Genomic DNA, 18,067 nt, shown 5'->3' with positions numbered 1-18,067 from the left:
GATAGATAGTGTGAAGGTGATAGATAGAGTGAGGGTGATAGATAAAGTGAGGGCGATTGATAGAGTGAGGGCGATAGATAGAGTGAGGGTGATAGAATGAGGGCGATAGATAGAATAAGGACGATAGATAGAGTGAGGGCGATAGATAGAGTGAGGGCGATAGATAGAAGGCGCTAGAGTGAGAGCAATAGATGGATGTTATGTTATGTTATGTTATGTTATGTTATGTTATGCTAGTGATATTTATAGAGCGCACTGCTGCCCAAGGGCTTCCTGGCACTATGTCAGATATCCTCCTAAGGCCCAATCACAGGGTTAAATAGCCACGTTTTTAGGGCCTTCCTAAAGGCAAGCAGCTCTGTGATGCCTCTGATAGTGATGCCTAGATAAAATGAGGGCAATAGATAGATAGAGTGAGGGCAATAGATAGATTGAGTGAGGGCAATAGATAGAGTGAGGGCAATAGATAGATAGAGTGAGGGCGATAGATAGAGTGAGGGCAATAGATAGATAGAGTGAGGGTGATAGATAGCTAGAGGGCGATAGATAGATAGAGTGAGGGCGATAGATAGAGTGAGGCCGATAGATAGAGTGAGGCCGATAGATAGATAGAGTGAGGCCGATAGAGTGAGGGCAATAGATAGAGTGTGGGAGATAGATAGAGTGAGGGCGATAGATAGAGTGAGGGCAATAGATAGATAGAGTGAGGGTAATAGATAGCTAGAGGGCGATAGATAGATAGAGTGAGGCCGATAGATAGAGTGAGGCCGATAGATAGAGTGAGGCCGATAGATAGATAGAGTGAGGCCGATAGAGTGAGGACAATAGATAGAGTGTGGGAGATAGATAGATAGAGTGAGGGCGAACTGCCAAGCCATGTCTTCCCTGGACTGGAAACAAGCATCCTGGGCTAGCACAAAGTATGAGAGTTCCACTCTTCATAACCCATACTAGTTTGTGTACACACCTAACACTGCAAGTTTCTGTACTTCGGTGTCCTGACAAGTCTGATTGGCTAACCTAGAAAGAAAATCTTAGTTGTGCAGATGTCAAGACACATTGCGAGTTGCTACACTGTAGGAGATGTATTTCACACAGTACAAATCAAGTTTTGCATTTTTACTGCTAATAGCCTCAAAAGGTAAGTCAATATATTTTCAAATGTGGCGCATAGCAGAGTTCATACTGTGCGCAGCCGAAGATCAAGTGAGCAAACAGAGCCTCACTCTCAGAGCATGTCCAGAGAAAAAGCAAAAGGAGTGACCGTGGGGAGCCAGACACAGATGGGAGGAGAAGAGTGTGGAGGGCTGAACAAGCAGACAGAAGGAATCAAGGGTCACACAGTAGTGAAAGAAAACACAGACCACCGAGGCGGGTGCGGGGTGTTTAAGTGCAACAACCTGTTGAGCATACACAGGCAATGGCGCGCGAAAGGATGAGCATAGAAAGGGGATGAATGAACAGTATGTGAGAAGTTGGCCTGGTATATGATGTTCACTATTCTAGTGAGCACCTTGCACCAGTCCAAACAACCCTTATGGTGATGGTTGTAAAGTCAACCTTATAGACCAGCTATCCTAGTGGTAGCATGGACAAAGCAGTCTTAGGTCTGAGGCTAAACTCAAGAGGGCATGTGAAGCCAGCTGTTTTACCATATGTAACCCCTTTAATACCAAATGAAAGGGCACCACACAGGATATATATAAAACATATATGTTATTTATTACTAAACCAACCCTCTGAACTCTTTATGAGGTCAGAGGCACAAGCACAATACAAGATATTCGATTAAAATACAATAAGTTGCACAAAATACAGTAGGGCCCTAGGGGCACGCTAAACCATATACTAAAGTAGTGGTATAAGGACCACTACACAGAAAGTGAATAGGCCTAGGGAATCGCTGGGGCTATGCTGAGCTACCAAGAGTTAGGAAGCAGGAGACACACGGGATGCGTGTGCAGTATCTAAACACACACGCACGTTACCATAGAGAATGAATGGGAACGTAAAAGAAGAAAACTAGTTATTTTAGGGCACTTCTAACTGGACTTGGTGAAAGTAACTTAAAACCTAGACAGTTGGATAGTCAATACGCACAGGAGCACCGAAGTACTCGCGTTATTTCACCCACAGGAAGCGGGTGCATAGGTGTCAAAGTGTGTCGGGTTTCGTCGACGAATCCTATGGAGCCTGGAAGAAAGATGCTGCAGGCAACCAGGAGAGAAGTGTCCGGGTGGATCCAAGGGTGGATCGAAGATGAAGAGGACCTGAAAGCAGAGGGGACAGACACTAAATCATATACTAAAATAGTGGTATAAGGGAGCGGCAGCCTTTGAAGTCTGATGCCGAGGCACAGACAAATGGTGGTGTGCTATGTGCACGTGGGGGGCGGTGGAGCGGCAGCCTTTGAAGTCTGATGCCGAGCCACAGACAAATGGTGGTGTGTTATGTGGCTGCCGATGGCGTGCACGCGCATACATCAAGGGTGGGAGGGAACGAGCATATGGGGTGTGAGCGATAACGCAAGTAAGAGGGGAAGCAGGAAGTGAGGCCGAGCACGCGCCGGCGTAAGCAGTCTGCTGCTTTCAAGTCGATGCCAGATTCCAGCTTCGCGCTTAAATGCCTCACATGCACTGGCCATAAACCGCAATCCAAAGGTCTTTGGTAGACTTTACTTTTCCCCTTACTATAATCTCGCCAGCAATGCACAAGCGCATTGGCTCAGCGAGACCTAAAAACTGCCGGTGCTCAGTACCAATCAGACCCGGCCCACTTAAACCCTGGACACAGCTTGTTTTGTATTTGCAGCGCACTATGCCCGCTTTCACTTTTAGACGGCCATCTTGTTTTTGGCAGGCACGGGTAGACTCAATGATTTACCCGGAAGCACGGGATGCCGCCGCCGAGGCTCAAACCCAGTTCCCCAGCTCCAACGTCGGCAGCTTTAGCCATAAGGCCATATCCTCTCCCTATTGCATTTTCAATGCTTGTTTTATCATAGCAACAGCAGTCCCTTTCCGATTTCTACTGGCTCATGGTATAGAGTGGTAACAGTAACACCCCCGCCCAGCAGCAGCATTTTGCACGCCTTTCAACTGAAACATTTCCTTAAAAAGAAAGCAGGGGTCGCCGTTCATAGCCACTCGATCGATCACCCAGATCAGCCTCTTCGGGACTGACGTCACGGCATCAATAGCGTGTTATACCAGATCCATGTTACAACCAATAAAAAGTAAGAAGCGCCCTCTGCAGGGGGTTTGGGTAGTGGAGTGAGAACCTTTCTTAAACAAGTTTGGAGGGAATACGCCCCAAGGCAGCCTGGGGGGTTTCCACTGTACCCCAGAGAGGAAGTGTCACTTCCCTGCAGGTGTAAACCCCCCCGCACTGCAGCAGCCACGGGGAAGTCCCACTCGCCACTGTGGCCAGTGCACCCCTGGGCTCTATTCTGGGGGGACCCCTCCCCTGTTAATAGCAGGCAGAGGTGGCTACTTGTTTCACTCTGCTACTATCACAATGGACATTAACAGCAGGAAACAACACCCAGCCTTGAACCCGGACAGTGGCGAGTGCCCCCTGGCGGTTCACAGCACATCTGTCTCGAGCAATGAATGCCTCGGCTCTGCCCTTCCCTGGGCCAGGCCTTACTGGCACTGGGGTCAAGTTTACAGCCCCCACTGCCTGGGGAGATGCGTGTCTCGTGTTCCTCCATCGGTTGAAGGGTTACTTGATGGACGCTGTGTTCCTGTTCTTGGAATGTTTGTGTATTTATGACAAGGATGAGGCGTAACGGCCACAGTTGCCGACTACGGAGCTGGGGAACCAGGCTCGAGTCTCTGCGTTGGCTCGGCATCCTGTGATTCTGGGCAGATCACTGAACCTCACTGTGCCTCCCAAATATGAATGCGTCCTCCGGTGAGGTATCTGGTGCTCATGTAAAAGGCTCCAATATCTTGGGTCGAGTTCGCGCTATATCAAACTGCAACAAACAAGGTCAGGCGCCTAGATGTAATGACTGGTCACTCCACACAACACTTTCCACGTGTCTCACACCCTCAGCACCTCCTAGCAACCTACTTTCATGTATCCCCAGAATTGCTGTATCTGATTTATGTTGCTTGTATCTTGTGTCTGGTGGTTGTATTAGTTTAGTTTAGTTTAAAGGAGTTTGTAGAGCGCCTGGTGACGCCTCCCGGCGTGTCCCCGCGCTGTGGAGAGAGAGAATAAAAGTAGAGAAAGAAACCATTCACACAGTAAAGAAGCAGGTTTTCAGCTTCTTCCTAAAAGAGGATTCATTACTCTCCAGCCTGATATCCAGAGGCAGGAGGTTCCAGTGCTTAGCCGCTAAGGTGCGGAATGATCTGCCCCCCATTCTAGCTTTTTTGGGGCAGGCAGTTCTGAGCAGACCTATTCCTTTGGATCTGAGAGATCTGTTGGGTTCATACACAGATGCCAGATCCGACATATAGGCCGGTGCTCTGTGATGAATTATCTTATGGCACCAGAGCATAGCTTTAAAGACAATCCTCTTACTGATAGGTAGCCAGTGGAGGGCTGCTAGAGAGGGGCGTGAAGGGGCTCGGCGGGGAAGCCTTAACACCAGGCGTGCTGCCGAATTTTGTAAAACCTGTAGTTTTTTAATGTTTTTCTCCGATGTACCCATGAGCAGCACATTGCCGTAATCTATACGGGAAGTTATCAGTGCCTGCGTCATGGTACGCCTGGAGTTGATAGGTAGCAGGTCAAGGGTGCGATTGAGCGTTTTCATCACCCCAAAACATTTGCCTACAGTTTTCTTTATGTGGTTATCAAAGGACAGCTTATTGTCAACCCATACGCCTAGATTCTTCGCCTCTCGTGTGGGAGAGGGCAGAGGTCCCAGGCAACTGGGCCACCACTCTGCCGTCTATTTAACCTCATTGCCTCCAATAATGAGGACCTCCGTTTTTGTCCCATTAAGTTTCAGACAATGCTCAGTCATTCAAGTGGCCAGTTTGGTCATGCAGGCATTAAAGTTATCAGCTTCCATAGATGGGGCTTGGGTCAGAGATATGAGAAGTTGCGTGTCGTCGGCGTAGGAGACAAGCTCCACGCCGAACGATTGCACCACCTCTGCCAGTGGGGCCATGTAGAGATTAAACAGGGTGGGACTCAGGGCCGAGCCCTGAGGTACCGCCTTTTCAAGCATTACCCTGTCTGAGAGGAAAGTCCCTCTTTGAACTTTGAAGCTCCTGTTAATCAAGAAGGATTTCAGCCATCCCAGTGCCTTGTTGGTAACTCCCGCTTTGTTTAGACACTGTAGCAAGATGGAGTGTGCTACAGTGTCAAATGCGGCACTGAGATCGAGCATGATGAGGGCCATGGTCTTTCCCTCATCTGCTCCCTCTCGTAAGGATTCAGTGGCCCTCAGGAGAGCTGTCTCTGTAGAGAAGCCAGATCTGAAACCCGACTGGGATTTATGGAAGACATTATGGGTCTCAAGATGTTCCATAAGTTGATTGTTAGCGATTTTCTCCGCTTACTTCGCTACATAGGGTAGCAAGGATATAGGTCGTAGGTTATCCATTATGTCTTGGCTTATGTTCGGTTTTTTCTTGATGGGTAACACTATTGCCTGTTTCCATTCCTCCGGTAGGCAAGAGGTGGTAAAGGAGATTTGTAGTAAGTGCCTGAGGTGAGGTTCTAATACAGAAAAGGCTTCAGCTAAGATTTTCGGGGGCGCCGGGTCCCGAGGAGATCCCGATTTGATCTTGTTGCACAATTTAGACAGGACTTCATAAGAGGGAACTACAAAAGATTTAAGACATTCAGGAGTATTTACAAGGTTGTCATTTTCAGTGAAGTCCATGGCCGGCTCTATCTGTTTGGAGAAGCTAGTATAGATTTTGTTAATTTTGCCTGCGAAGTATTGTGCAATATTATTACAAGATTCCACGGAATCATTTTGAGCGGGGGAAGTCACATCCACTATGGATATTTCTTTATATATCTGAAACAGTTCCCTGGAGGAATTGCCTGCTTCCATGATACGAGTGTGATAGTGTTCTGCTTTGGCCAGACGTACTGATTTATAGTATTCTCTCTGTGCTGTTTTATATTGCATTTTAGTATCTGCACAGAAGTTCTGGCGCCAGGCTCTCTCAAGTTTCTTACATGCCGTTTTCAAGGTCTGCAGTTCTTGGCCAAACCAAGGAGCAGCTTTTTTTGACCTCCTGGCATTGGACAGGGTACGACTGGGGGCTGTGATGTCGAGGGCCTTAGTGACGATATTATTTAAATTCTTGTTAGCTGCCTCACAGTCGACCCCTTTAGGAGGGCCTTCGTCCTGGGCAATTTGAATGAAAGAATCTAGAGAGAAATTCTTCCATTTTCTGCGGTTGTATCGCAGGGATTGATGACGAAAATGCTCCGTTCTGTCAAGTTGGACTGTGATGGGAATAATATAATGATCCGACCAGGGTATGGGTATAGGATCAGAGGTATACACTCCCTGCCAGTTTCCAAAGACGGGATCTAGTAAGTGTCCTAATTGATGTGAAGGTTCTTTATTTTTTAAATCGAGCTGAACCGAGTGCAGTTCCATTCGAATATCAGCAGCGTCTTTATCTAAGTGATCTTCAAAATGAGCATTGAGATCTCCTAGCACTAATAGTCTGGATTTCCTTAGTGCTAGATGAGTTATAGCCTCCATAAGGGTAGATGTAAAATCATACAATCTACCAGGTGGTCGATATATCAAAATGCCTGAAATGGAATGATTGGGACCAGTGTTGATTGTGAAGGAACCGGCTTCACTGTGATCAACCTGTATGTGTGCTAGGGAACAGACTAGAGGAGCTTTCGTGGCTATGGCAATGCCGCCTCCTCTGCCGTCCTTCCTATCCAGTCTAGATAGGGAATAGCCGTTGGGCATGGCCTGGATAATGTCCGGGTCCGAGTGATCATCTAGCCAGGTTTCAGTCAGGAAAAGGACGTTAAGATCTTGGTCCTCAAGTAGATGGTAGATTTCTAGAGCGTGTTTGCGTAGAGATCTACAATTTAATAATGCTGCTTTGATGGTAGAGCCCGTGCTGGTAGCTGGGACTTGAAGGATGGGTTCAAAGCTGCACCTCATACATTTTGTTAGCGACTGGGCAAGCATGGTATGTTTCCAAGCGGCAGGCGTGTCAGGTTGTAGTGCAAGCAAAGCATGTCTGCCATACCTTATGGTGGTTTGAGTCGAAATACCAGGGTCTATGGCCCCGCGCCCCGTCCGGCCGCGGATGGGCGCAGACGGGCTGGACTTTGGCTCGACTTCGGCGCGCTTCCGGCGCGCCCGCTGCACGCATCGGCTGCGCGGTCGCTGGCCCAAGCACATTTATGCTGGAGGGAGGGATCGCTAGAGCGCTGACCTCTGCTCCCTGAGCCCGGATGTGCAAGGCTCCTCCTCGCCCTCCGCATCAAACGTCCATGATTGGACGCGGCGGACCGGGGCGGGAGTAGGAGAGAGACTAAACTGACAGGTAAATGCAGAAAATCACAATAACTGTGTCCGATTAGCCCACACTGAACGTGTTAAAAAACAGATTCAATTACAACATTTAAAAGCTTTCGCTATTAAAACAGCGCGAACAGTGCAGTAAACGCGGTTGTGAGCGCTGAGTGTATGTCATTTATGTTTCTTGTATCTTGTGTCTGGTGGCTGTATCTGCTTTATGTTGCTTGTATCTTGTGTCTGGTGGCTGTGTCAAGAGTATGATTGCTGTATCTGCTTTATGTTGCTTGTATCTTGTGTCTGGTGGCTGTATCTGCTTTATGTTGCTTGTATCTTGTGTCTGGTGGCTGTATCTGATTTATGTTGCTTGTATCTTGTGTCTGGTGGCTGTATTTGGCATATGAGGCCTGCTTCATACGTCAGAGGGCTGCACCATGGTGTATCCGGATATGCCTGGTGTATTATGGCTGTTTTTCGGTGTGATGGCTGGATTCCATGTATAAAGGCAGCATCCTTCATATGAAGAATCCATTCTGTGCATACACGTACTTAGCCTTTGACACGTGTATCCCACATGTGAGGCTCTGCCTCGTGTGTGTGATGTCTGTATCTGGCCTGTCAGCCGTGGTGTCTGTGTCTGGTGTCTGTGTTTGGGGTGTGGGCGCTGCACTTATGCTGGGGTCAGTATACCCCTTTAACGTCATGGCTTCACCTCTTGTGACGTCGTTGTGGCAAAGCGTTTGTGACTTCACATCCTTATCTTGAGAAGAATTGACGTCAGTTCCCGTGAGGTCAGATACTTTCCGGCCTTTCACTGCTGCTTTTACTGACCTGTTCTTTTCAGGTCTGGCCTAGACCCGGCTTTTGCTCTCGGGAGCCCCTCGGACCGGTAACACCCCGATACTGGCTTCAGTGTAAATAAGGAATGTTTCTTTATTCATACATACTTCAAAGTCCCATAATTTGGTGGTATCACTACGACTGCAGTGCCTCCCCCCTGACTCCTCCGCTGCGGACATGCCCAGGATTACACAATGCCAGGCAGCCTGGGGTCATGAGCTGGGATTAATGGGAAAAACCGAAAGCAGCCCCCGGCTGTGGTGACGTCATGGGAGTGCAGCCCCGGGGCGGGGGCGGGTCTGAGCGGCCCTACATAAGATGCCGAGGCAGAGGAGGGTGGACAGCAGCGGCAGTGACCCCCAGCAACACCTGGAGCTCCAGCACTGCAAGGGGCAGGAGGAAACACTCACATCTGGAGCTCTTGAATACCAGGGTACAGAATCTCCAGCACCTGAGGAGCCACAGGGCCACATCTGGAGCACCTGCGTCTTGGGAGCCAGAAGAAAACGCCTGGAGAATCAGCACCTCTGGAGGTGAAGGGCAACATCTGGAGTCCGGTCCCAGAGGAACATATCCACATCTGGGGCTCAGCTCTCAGGAGCCCGGCGGCAGACCCCATCCCTTGCACAAGAAGCGGGGTCCGAGTCCTCGCCCTCATCATGGAGGCGGACCCTCAGCACATGAAGACCCTTTATGACGCCCGGGGCTTCCTGACGGCGGTGCCAGTGCTGGACCCGGAGGAGCTGGAGGGCGCCAGGAGGGCCTTCGAGGAGCTGGAGCAGGAGTTTGGTAGGTGCAGGGAGGGCAGCCTTATCTCTCGAGCTTATTTATGCGGGCCTTGCGTCATGCTTGCATCATGCTAAGTGGTACATGCACGAGGCAAAGCCCCAAGCCAAATTCATGAAGCTCCGCAAAGCCACTCTGCGTGGCCCTGAGCGGCTTCACAAATATGGAGAAAGGCAACGCAGCGCAAATCACTGCGTTGCGTTACACTGTGCCCGAAAGGCGTTCCATGGGCGTTGCGTGGGTGTCGCAACTCATCGTTTTTGACGCAGATTTACAAGGTCTTGTAAATCTAGGAATGTGTTAAAAAAAAAAGAGTAAAATGCCTCGATGGATTGCTTATATGCTGGAAGGTGCCCCTTCCTGCGCTAATACAATCCTGCTGTAACACGGGCAGTGCTGCACCATGGTGCAAGGGTGCCAGCGTTGACACTAGGCTGCAGAAACGGCGCCAGCGCAGGGAGAAAGGAAAACAATGCACAGTATTGGATAAATGCGGGCGTTCCTGCCTTTTCCAGTGGCGCAGGACGGCGCAGGAATGTTTTTTGCTGCGCTGCTCGGTGCCACCATTCCCATATATAAGCCCCTCCGTTTAGAGGCCTCTCGGGGTAGAGACTAACCCCCCTCCTTGTGTCCCCTGTAGGCTGGGTCTAAACTGGGGTGGCAAGGTGAGCAAAAAGAACGATGGATTGAACCCAGACCTCTTGACTGGGGGTGAATGTTTGATTTGCTTTGTATTCCGTCCATCATCTGTGTGTCTTTTCCTTTCTCACCCTGCAGGGAAGGAGCACGCCCAGTACAGCCTGCACAACGCCCACCTGCGCCTGCCGTGGGTGCTGGGCCTCGCCACCCACCCGCACACCCTCCAGGCCATCACCGCTGTGCTGGGGCCCCACGTGGTCCTGCTGGACTCCAGGTTCATCTGTAAATACCCGGCCTCCGACGTGCCCCACCGAGGGAACAGCGCCCCCTACGTGGCCTGGCACCAGGACATCAAGTAAGTCAGACTGCGGGGTGCTGGCTCCAGGGTGGGGGAGGGGAGGGCTCAGCAGGGGTGATGTGTCTGTTTGTACTTCAAGGGTAAGGCCAAAGGATGGCATTCCTGCCCCCTCAGCCTGGTGATGTCTGATTATCAGGCTACCTGGTGGGCACCATGTGGTGTTAAATACACAGGGCGGTGCGGGGTGCACACACAGCATAGATTACAGCATCTTTCATCTAGGCAGTACATGACGGCATAAGGCTGGCTGCACTACCAGACACACATCACCCTGTGTCATCCTGTGCCCTTGTGTGCCATCATGTGGCTTATTATGCCCTCATGCACCATCCTGTACCATCATCTGCCATCCTGTCCCTCCATGTGTTATCCTATGGCCTTTGGATAATATCCTGTGCCCTCATGTGTCACCCTCTGCCCTCATGTGCTATTGTGTGTCCTCTTGTGCCATTCTGTGCCATCATATGCCATCCTGTGCCCTCATGTGTCAAAATGTACCGTCCATGCCTTGATGTGCCATCCTGTGTCATCAATAGCCATCCTGTGCCCTCGTGTGCCATCCTGTGCCCAAATGGGCCATTCTCTGCTCTCATGTATTATCCTGTACCATCATGTTCCATCCTGTGCCCTCATGTACCATCCCGTACCCTCATGTGCTATCCTGTGCCCTCATGTGCCATACTGTGCTCTCATGGGTTATTCTGTATCATCATGTGCCATCCTGTGCCATCCTATACATTTATGTGCCATCCTGTGCCCTCATGTGCCATCCTGTGCCCTCATGTGTCATCCTGAGCCCTCATGTGCTATGATGTGACCTCATGTGCCATCCTGTGCCCTCATGTGCCATCCTGTGCCTTCATGTGCCATTCTATGCCCTCATGTGCCATCCTGCCATGTGCCATCCTGTGCCCTCATGTGCCATCCTCTTGCCCCAGGGTCTGCCGATGTTTGGCTGACAGTGTCCTCCTCCTTTTACTTCTAGGTATTGGGGCTTCGAGGGGGGCCCGGTGGCCTCAGTGTGGCTTGCCCTGGATGACGTAGACGCAGAGAATGGTGTCCTGCAGGTTATTCCAGGTATGGATAAACTCCCATAGTCAATGCATGCATCACAACAGCCTGGAGCTGTAACACTGATTGGCTGAGAATGGGGGATGGGCTAATACTCTACTGGTGAGCCCCAATGTAATCACTTAAGAATCTAGGACAGGGCTCCACAGCATGGGAGATAGATAGGCCATCTCTTTACCTTGAGCCCCAGTGTCGTGACATAGGATCTGGGACAGGACTATACAGCTGGGGAGGCCATCAGTTAACCAAGGAGCCTCAATGTCGCGACATAGGGATGTGGGAGAGAGTTACACAGAATGGAAGACGGTGCATTCATTCACAATGAGTCAGAGTCCAGACAAGCAGGGGTGCAGCAGGCTAATATTGTTGAAGCCCTTGGGCCTTGACTCAGTGGTGTTGACAAATTGTCTACTTCTCTATCGGAGTCCACTGCTGTCCTGACACAGGGATGTTGTCTTTGTACAGAAAGTCTGGAGATAGAACGCGGGCTCCACACAGGTTCTGGCGCCCTCAGCACCATGTGGGTCACAACTATATCTCTGGATGGAGCAAGTCCATGCTGCTATGTACGAGCGCCCCCATTTGTGATCAGAGGGATCCGTGCCAGGTTCGGATTGGTAAGGGGGCTCTCGGGCAATGGGCGATGGGCTGGTATCTGAGTTGCAGCTGTGGGCCGCTTTTTTGGGCAGCGTGGTGGCCGATATGGGATGACTATGCTGCTCCACCCAGTGGGGGCCGGAGCAGCCTTTGCAGAGGCAGATGGACCTCCGTTACCCCCCTTTTACCAAGGGGGCGGCGGTATCATTCCCAGTCTCCGGCTGGCCCCGCCCATTAATGTATGCAGATTGAGCAGGGTCAGGGGGGCTGAGCTTAAGTGGCCTCTCTTATATTCAGGTGTGGTTCACCAGTGTAGACTATTCCAACAACACAGAGTCCTAGCAACAATCATCACATTTTTTAAATCTTAGTAAAGTTAAGATAAAACGCACCTCTCTTATAGAAATCCCCCAACTTCTTTTTGTAACACTTAAAACACTGAAGCAATGTTTTTAAAAAAGACGGGTGCAGATGTACAAGTCAATTGCGTCACATTTACGCCGTTGTTGCGTCACTTCTGTGACTCAGCGGCGGCGTAAACCATGCACCACGTTGCGACTTATTTGCAACCTGACGCATCTAGGGAGATGCGTCACGTTGTGAAGCTCTGCACCACATTAAACCTGCGTCAGGTTTAAGGTATGCAGGGTGGGCGTTCCGTCGGAAAAAAAACTCGTAAAAGTGACGGTGTGAAATCTACAAGATTTCACAGTCATTTTTCAGAGGCTGCTGCGACGAAACCTTACACCTGCTTGAAGCAGGCGTAAGGAGTGGAGCAGCACGTTAGGTATGGGCGGTCCCTGAACATTGCTGGAGTAGCGTTGCGCCTGCGACATGACTCCAGCCATGCACCGACCTTACACCATCAGATGCGACACGCATCTGTCTATCCCTGCGCCACAGTGTGCTGCATTGTAAATGCGACGCATCCGTGGTGGCGCAAGGAGAATTGCGAATCGCATTGTTACTGGCACATCACTGCTAATCTGCAGGGATGCGCCAGTCCTTGTAAATCTTCCACGCAATCCGCAAATGTGGGGCTCTTTTTTCAGGGTGCTCGGGCCAACTTTTTTCAAAGCCAATCAAACCCTGACCCGTGCTTTACTGTACAGCTGGAGCGGGGGGACACGAGGTCCTAACAGAGGGACGCTGCTTATGGTTCTACAGGCAGAGATGTCTTTGCCTGTAAACACGGGCACCACTGCCTTGAAAGAGTGATATTGGACAGGGTTGGCCAGACAGGGCTCTAGTAGGAGCCTACAATCTTCACCCAGATTAGTGTCAGAGGCTAGACTCCTGGGGGCTGTGGAGGCCTGGATGAAAGATCCCCAGGGTCCTCGCGGGAGTTCTAGTGTTCAGAGATGGCTCTCTCTTTATTTAGAAGCCGCAGTCTTCTGTTAGATGAAAAACATCCTTTACCACGCGTCTTTTCCATGCATGCCTTTACCACGCTTCCTTTACCACGCAAATGCCTTTACCACGCGTATTTTCCATGCATAAGTTTACCACGCTTCCTTTACCACGCAAATGCCTTTACCACGCAGTCTTTTCCATGCATGCCTTTACCACACAGTCTTTTCCACGCAACCTTTACCACGCTTCATTTACAACCCAGATGCCTTTAACACACAGTCTTTTCCACGCATGCCTTTACCACGCTTCCTTTACCATGCAGATGCCTTTACCACGCATGATAATTAAAGGTAAATGTGTGTATAATTATTGTGGGTGTGGCCCGTGCTGACACCTCATTTTAGACAGAGGCGGGGACTGCATGAGTACCCAGGCCAGGAATCAGTGCCCCCCTTACTCCAACCCTCTTTTCTTCTGCAGGAAGTCACAAACAAGGTGTCCTGGAGCACCGCACAGCAATGACCCCCGGAAACATGCTGTCCACCAATCAGGAGATTCCGCGGCACTTGGTTGATGCAGAGAAGGCGGTGGAGTGTCCTCTTCAGGCTGGGCAGATGTCGGTGAGTTCACAGCGCTCTGTCGTTTCCTGGACTCATGTCTCACTGTTGTGGTTATTCTCACAGGCAAACAAGCAAGGGGTTACTGCAACGTTACGAAGTAACATGAAAAGCCATGATACTGGAGCCCGGTGCATTGTGGGTATCAGGCAGACCAGTGATTCTCCCACTTATAAATGAGGCAGTCGGGAAGTGGCCAGGGCCAAGACATCCATCAATTTATGGCACTGCCCTTCCCATAATGAGCCTTTTGTCTCCATTAATGTGTACTCACAACCCCCCTTAAAGGTGTCCCAGAATTGTGTACTCACAGCCCCCCTTAAAGGTGCCCCAGAACTGTGTACTCACTACCCCCCCTTAAAGGTCCCCAGAACTGTGTACTCACTACCCCCCCTTAAGGGTGCCCATGTACTGTGTACTCACTACCCCACCTTAAGGGTGCCCATGTACTGTGCACTCACTACCCCACCTTAAGGGTGCCCATGTACTGTGTACTCACTACCCCACCTTAAGGGTGCCCATGTACTGTACCTCCCTGTACTTACAGCTTTCTTTGAGGGTGCGCCAGCACTGTGGACTCACAGCTCCCCATGACGGTGCACCAACCTGTGTACTCACAGCTTTCTATGAGGGTGCGTCAACTCTGTGTACTCTGTACTCACAGCTCCCCCGGGTGCACTCACACTGTGTACTCACAGCTTACCACAGAGAAGCGCCCACACTGTGTACTCACAGCTCCCCCTGGGGTGCACCAGCACTGTGTACTCACAGCTCCCCCTGGGCATGCACCCGCACTGTGTACTCACAGCTCCCCCTGGGGTGCACCAGCACTGTGTACTCACAGTTCCCCCTGGGGTGCACCAGCACTGTGTACTCACAGCTCCCCCTGGGCATGCACCCGCACTGTGTACTCACAGCTCCCCCTGGGGTGCACCAGCACTGTGTACTCACAGCTCCCCCTGGGCATGCACCCGCACTGTGTACTCACAGTTCCCCGGGGTGCACCCACACTGTGTACTCACAGCTCCCCCGAGGTGCACCAGCACTGTGTACTCACAGCTCCCCGGGGTGCACCCACACTGTGTACTCACAGCTCCCCCTGGGGTGCACCAGCACTGTGTACTCACAGCTCCCTGGGGTGCACCCGCACTGTGTACTCACAGCTCCCCCGAGGTGCACCAGCACTGTGTACTCACAGCTCCCCCTGGGGTGCACCAGCGCTGTGCACTCACAGCTTTCCTTGGGGTGCCTCAGGACTAGGTACTCAGTTTCCCCTTGAGGTGCACCTCAAGGCGCTGCCTGTCTTTTCTCTGTCCCATATCCAGTGCTTAATTTGTGCCTGTGTTTTCCGGTGCTTTTCTGTAAACAAAGGCACATATGTCTGAGAAACCACCATATGGTGGCAGTGTGTGTGTATTTTTAACTAACTTTCATTAGTAGAGAACTAAATGATTTAATATAGCTTTAAAAAAATGACAAAACTTAAAGGTAAAAAAGTGACGCGGGCAGTGCCAGCTGCAGTGGACCAGTGAGTAACACATTGGGCCCTGGCACTTACATTTTTGGCAGATAAGCACGGCTCATATCCTACATTTCTCTCGCCAGATCTACGACGGGCTGACAGTCCACGCCAGTGAACCCAACACGTCCCACAGACGCAGATGTGGCTTCGTTATTCGCTACGTCCCCACCACAGCCTACCCCGTGGAGGTGAGTACAATCCTCTCCTTCATACTGTCTGAGTATGAATGTGTGTCAGTGGGATTATTAGACGACAAGAGTGACAGTGTGGACTGTATGTGTTTGTGTGTGTGCATCCACGCACGTGTGTTTGTGTGCGTGCATTTCTGCTCGTAACTGCGTGTGTTTGGGGATTTAGATAGTTTTGGTTGTTAATTATGTAAGAGAGGCAGGTTTGAAGGTTCAATAGTTTGGGGATTTAGATAGTTTTGGTTGTTAGTTATATAAGAGAGGCAGGTTTGAAGGTCAGTTGTGGGATTTAAATAGTTTTAGTAGTTAGTTATATAAGAGAGGCAGGTTTGAAGGTTCAATAGTTTGGGATGTTAGATAGTTTTGGTTGTTAGTTATATAAGAGAGGCAGGTTTGAAGGTTCAATAGTTTGGGGATTTAGATAGTTTTGGTTATTAGTTATATAAGAGAGGTAGGTTTGAAGGTTCAATAGTTTGGGGAGTTAGATAGTTTTGGTTGTTAGTTATATAAGAGAGGTAGGTTTGAAGGTTCAATAGTTTGGGGATTTAGATCGCTTTGGTTGTTAGTTATATAAGAGAGGCAGGTTTGAAGGTTCAATAGTTTGGGGATTTAGATACTTATGGTCGTTAGTTATATAAGAGAGGCAGGTTTGAAGGTTCAATAGTTTGGGGATTTAATTAGTTTGGGTAGTTAGGTTGTTCTATAAGAGAGGCAGGTTTGAAGGTTCAATAGTTTGGGCATTTAGATAGTTTGGGTAGTTAGGTTGTTCTATAAGAGAGGCAGGTTTGAAGGTTCAATAGTTTGGGGATTTAGATCGCTTTGATTGTTAGTTATATAAGAGAGGCAGGTTTGAAGGTTCAATAGTTTGGAGATTTAGATAGTTATGGTTGTTAGTTATATAAGAGAGGCAGGTTTGAAGGTTTAATAGTTTGGGGATTTAGATAGTTATGGTCGTTAGTTATATAAGAGAGGCAGGTTTGAAGGTTCAATAGTTTGGGGATTTAGTTAGTTTGGGTAGTTAGGTTGTTCTATAAGAGAGGGAGGTTTGAAGGTTTAATAGTTTGGGATTTAGATAGTTTTGGTCGTTAGTTACATAAGAGAGGCAGGTTTGAAAGTTCAATGGTTTGGGGATTTAGATAGTTTGGGTAGTTAGGTTGTTCTATAAGAGAGGCAGGTTTGAAGGTTCAATAGTTTGGGGATTTAGATAGTTTGGGTAGTTAGGTTGTTCTATAAGAGAGGCAAGTTTGAATGCTAGATAGTTTGGGGATTTAGCTAGCGTTGGTTCTTAGGCTGTTTTGAAAGAGAGGGAAGGTTTATGGTTAGTTATTGTTGTAGAGTACACGCTTTAGAGATTCGGTTGATCAAGCCCTTCTCTCCCTCACTACATGACACCAGTGTAGGTCCTCTATGATAAGGTCTTGTATTCTCCCACGTCTGAGTGCCCTCATTCTAATGCACTTCTCTCCTCTCTGATTCCAGGACCCCGAGCGCCCCCGATCCTTCCCCGCCACCATGCTTGTTGCAGGAACAGATGAATTCCAGCACTTTACAGATCATGCACCCAACTTTTTCTCCAAGACCTTCTGACACCTCTGCAGAGCATCATCAGGAGACACCTTCCTCTCTTCATGTAATTCATAACTGCCAGTAACATGCTGCTGCATGCTGCATGGTGCAGGTTCATTCCTGATCTCAGATGGAGCCCTATAGGTTCAAATATGTATGCATCCTGTTTTGGAATCTCAGCTGCCTGAGTATATGTAAATTTTATTTTATTAATGTTTATTTATTGAGCTAAACATACAGCTGGAAGACAGATTTACAGTCAAAAGTGCGAATGTCTTTTTGTATTCTTTTTCTACAAAAGTAAAATAAAAATGTATCAATACATTTTGGATAAGAGTACCACTTTTGATTTTCAACACATCTTGATGGACCCAGCTTGAGAAATATGTAACGAGGAGGCTGGTCTCATTTTAAGCATGAATTTGGATACATGCCGGTACATGAGGAACTCTAGATCAATTTACTTCGATCTAGAAGTCTAGGGGACGTCCCACTAGGACCATCTTCACCCCTCCTCATCGCCACTGGCCACACTAACAAGCCCGCATTTTTACATATCGATCATTGAGTGACTATATATATACATCGGATATGATTGACATAAAAGAGGGGATATATCCTGTGGTAATGTTGCAGTTTTCATGCAGGATGCCTCTGACAAAGAGCTCGAGGCCCGAAACGCGTCTGCACTGGGGTACTGGGTACATGTGATTCACTAAAGTTGCCTGTATCTTTGGCGCTGTTTGACGACTCGTCACAAGACTTTCCAACGAAGGGTCACGGTGAGTCTTGTTGTGCATGGAAAGTTTCAGGGAGATCGGTCAAGTAGGGGCTGAGAAATAAGGGGGTCAACAAAGGTGCCGTTTCCACGCTAACTCCCCTGAACTCTTTAGACAGAGCTGCAGCCCGAACTGCTATTATTTGTTGTAAATCCATTCAGTTGTTGTTGAGAAATTTAAGGAAACCAAATTTAGATATCTCCGATTGCTGGCTAATTCACGAATAATAACGAGCTTGTGCAGAGAACGGCATATCTGATTGGGGCTGCCAACACTT

At 49.2% G+C, this 18,067-nt stretch overlaps 1 protein-coding gene across 1 annotated transcript; it reads left to right on the top strand.

The window, feature by feature from the left end:
• The first annotated feature begins 8,973 nt into the window (after nt 1–8,973).
• On the top strand, nt 8,974–17,032 carry LOC147689192 (phytanoyl-CoA dioxygenase domain-containing protein 1-like). The gene is made up of 6 exons (XM_086940023.1): nt 8,974–9,103; nt 9,878–10,094; nt 11,083–11,174; nt 13,599–13,738; nt 15,341–15,445; nt 16,925–17,032. Exons 1-6 carry the CDS (start codon nt 8,974–8,976, stop codon nt 17,030–17,032), a joined length of 792 nt encoding a protein of 263 aa, XP_086796149.1.
• Nucleotides 17,033–18,067: the final 1,035 nt, after the last annotated feature.

The sequence above is a fragment of the Lissotriton vulgaris genome, chromosome 10 (assembly GCF_964263255.1).
Source record: "Lissotriton vulgaris chromosome 10, aLisVul1.2, whole genome shotgun sequence".
In the NCBI taxonomy this organism is placed as follows: domain Eukaryota; kingdom Metazoa; phylum Chordata; class Amphibia; order Caudata; family Salamandridae; genus Lissotriton; species Lissotriton vulgaris.
This window is presented reverse-complemented; position numbering and strand designations above follow the sequence as displayed.

What these genes read in the sequence shown, in the direction of transcription:
- LOC147689192 (XM_086940023.1), top strand. Translation starts at nt 8,974, where the DNA reads ATGGAGGCGGACCCTCAGCACATGAAGACCCTTTATGACGCCCGGGGC. An exon ending in TTCAGGCTGGGCAGATGTCG is followed by an intron (nt 13,739 to 15,340) that starts GTGAGTTCACAG and finishes TTCTCTCGCCAG; the next exon opens with ATCTACGACGGGCTGACAGT. An exon ending in CCACAGCCTACCCCGTGGAG is followed by an intron (nt 15,446 to 16,924) that starts GTGAGTACAATC and finishes CTCTGATTCCAG; the next exon opens with GACCCCGAGCGCCCCCGATC.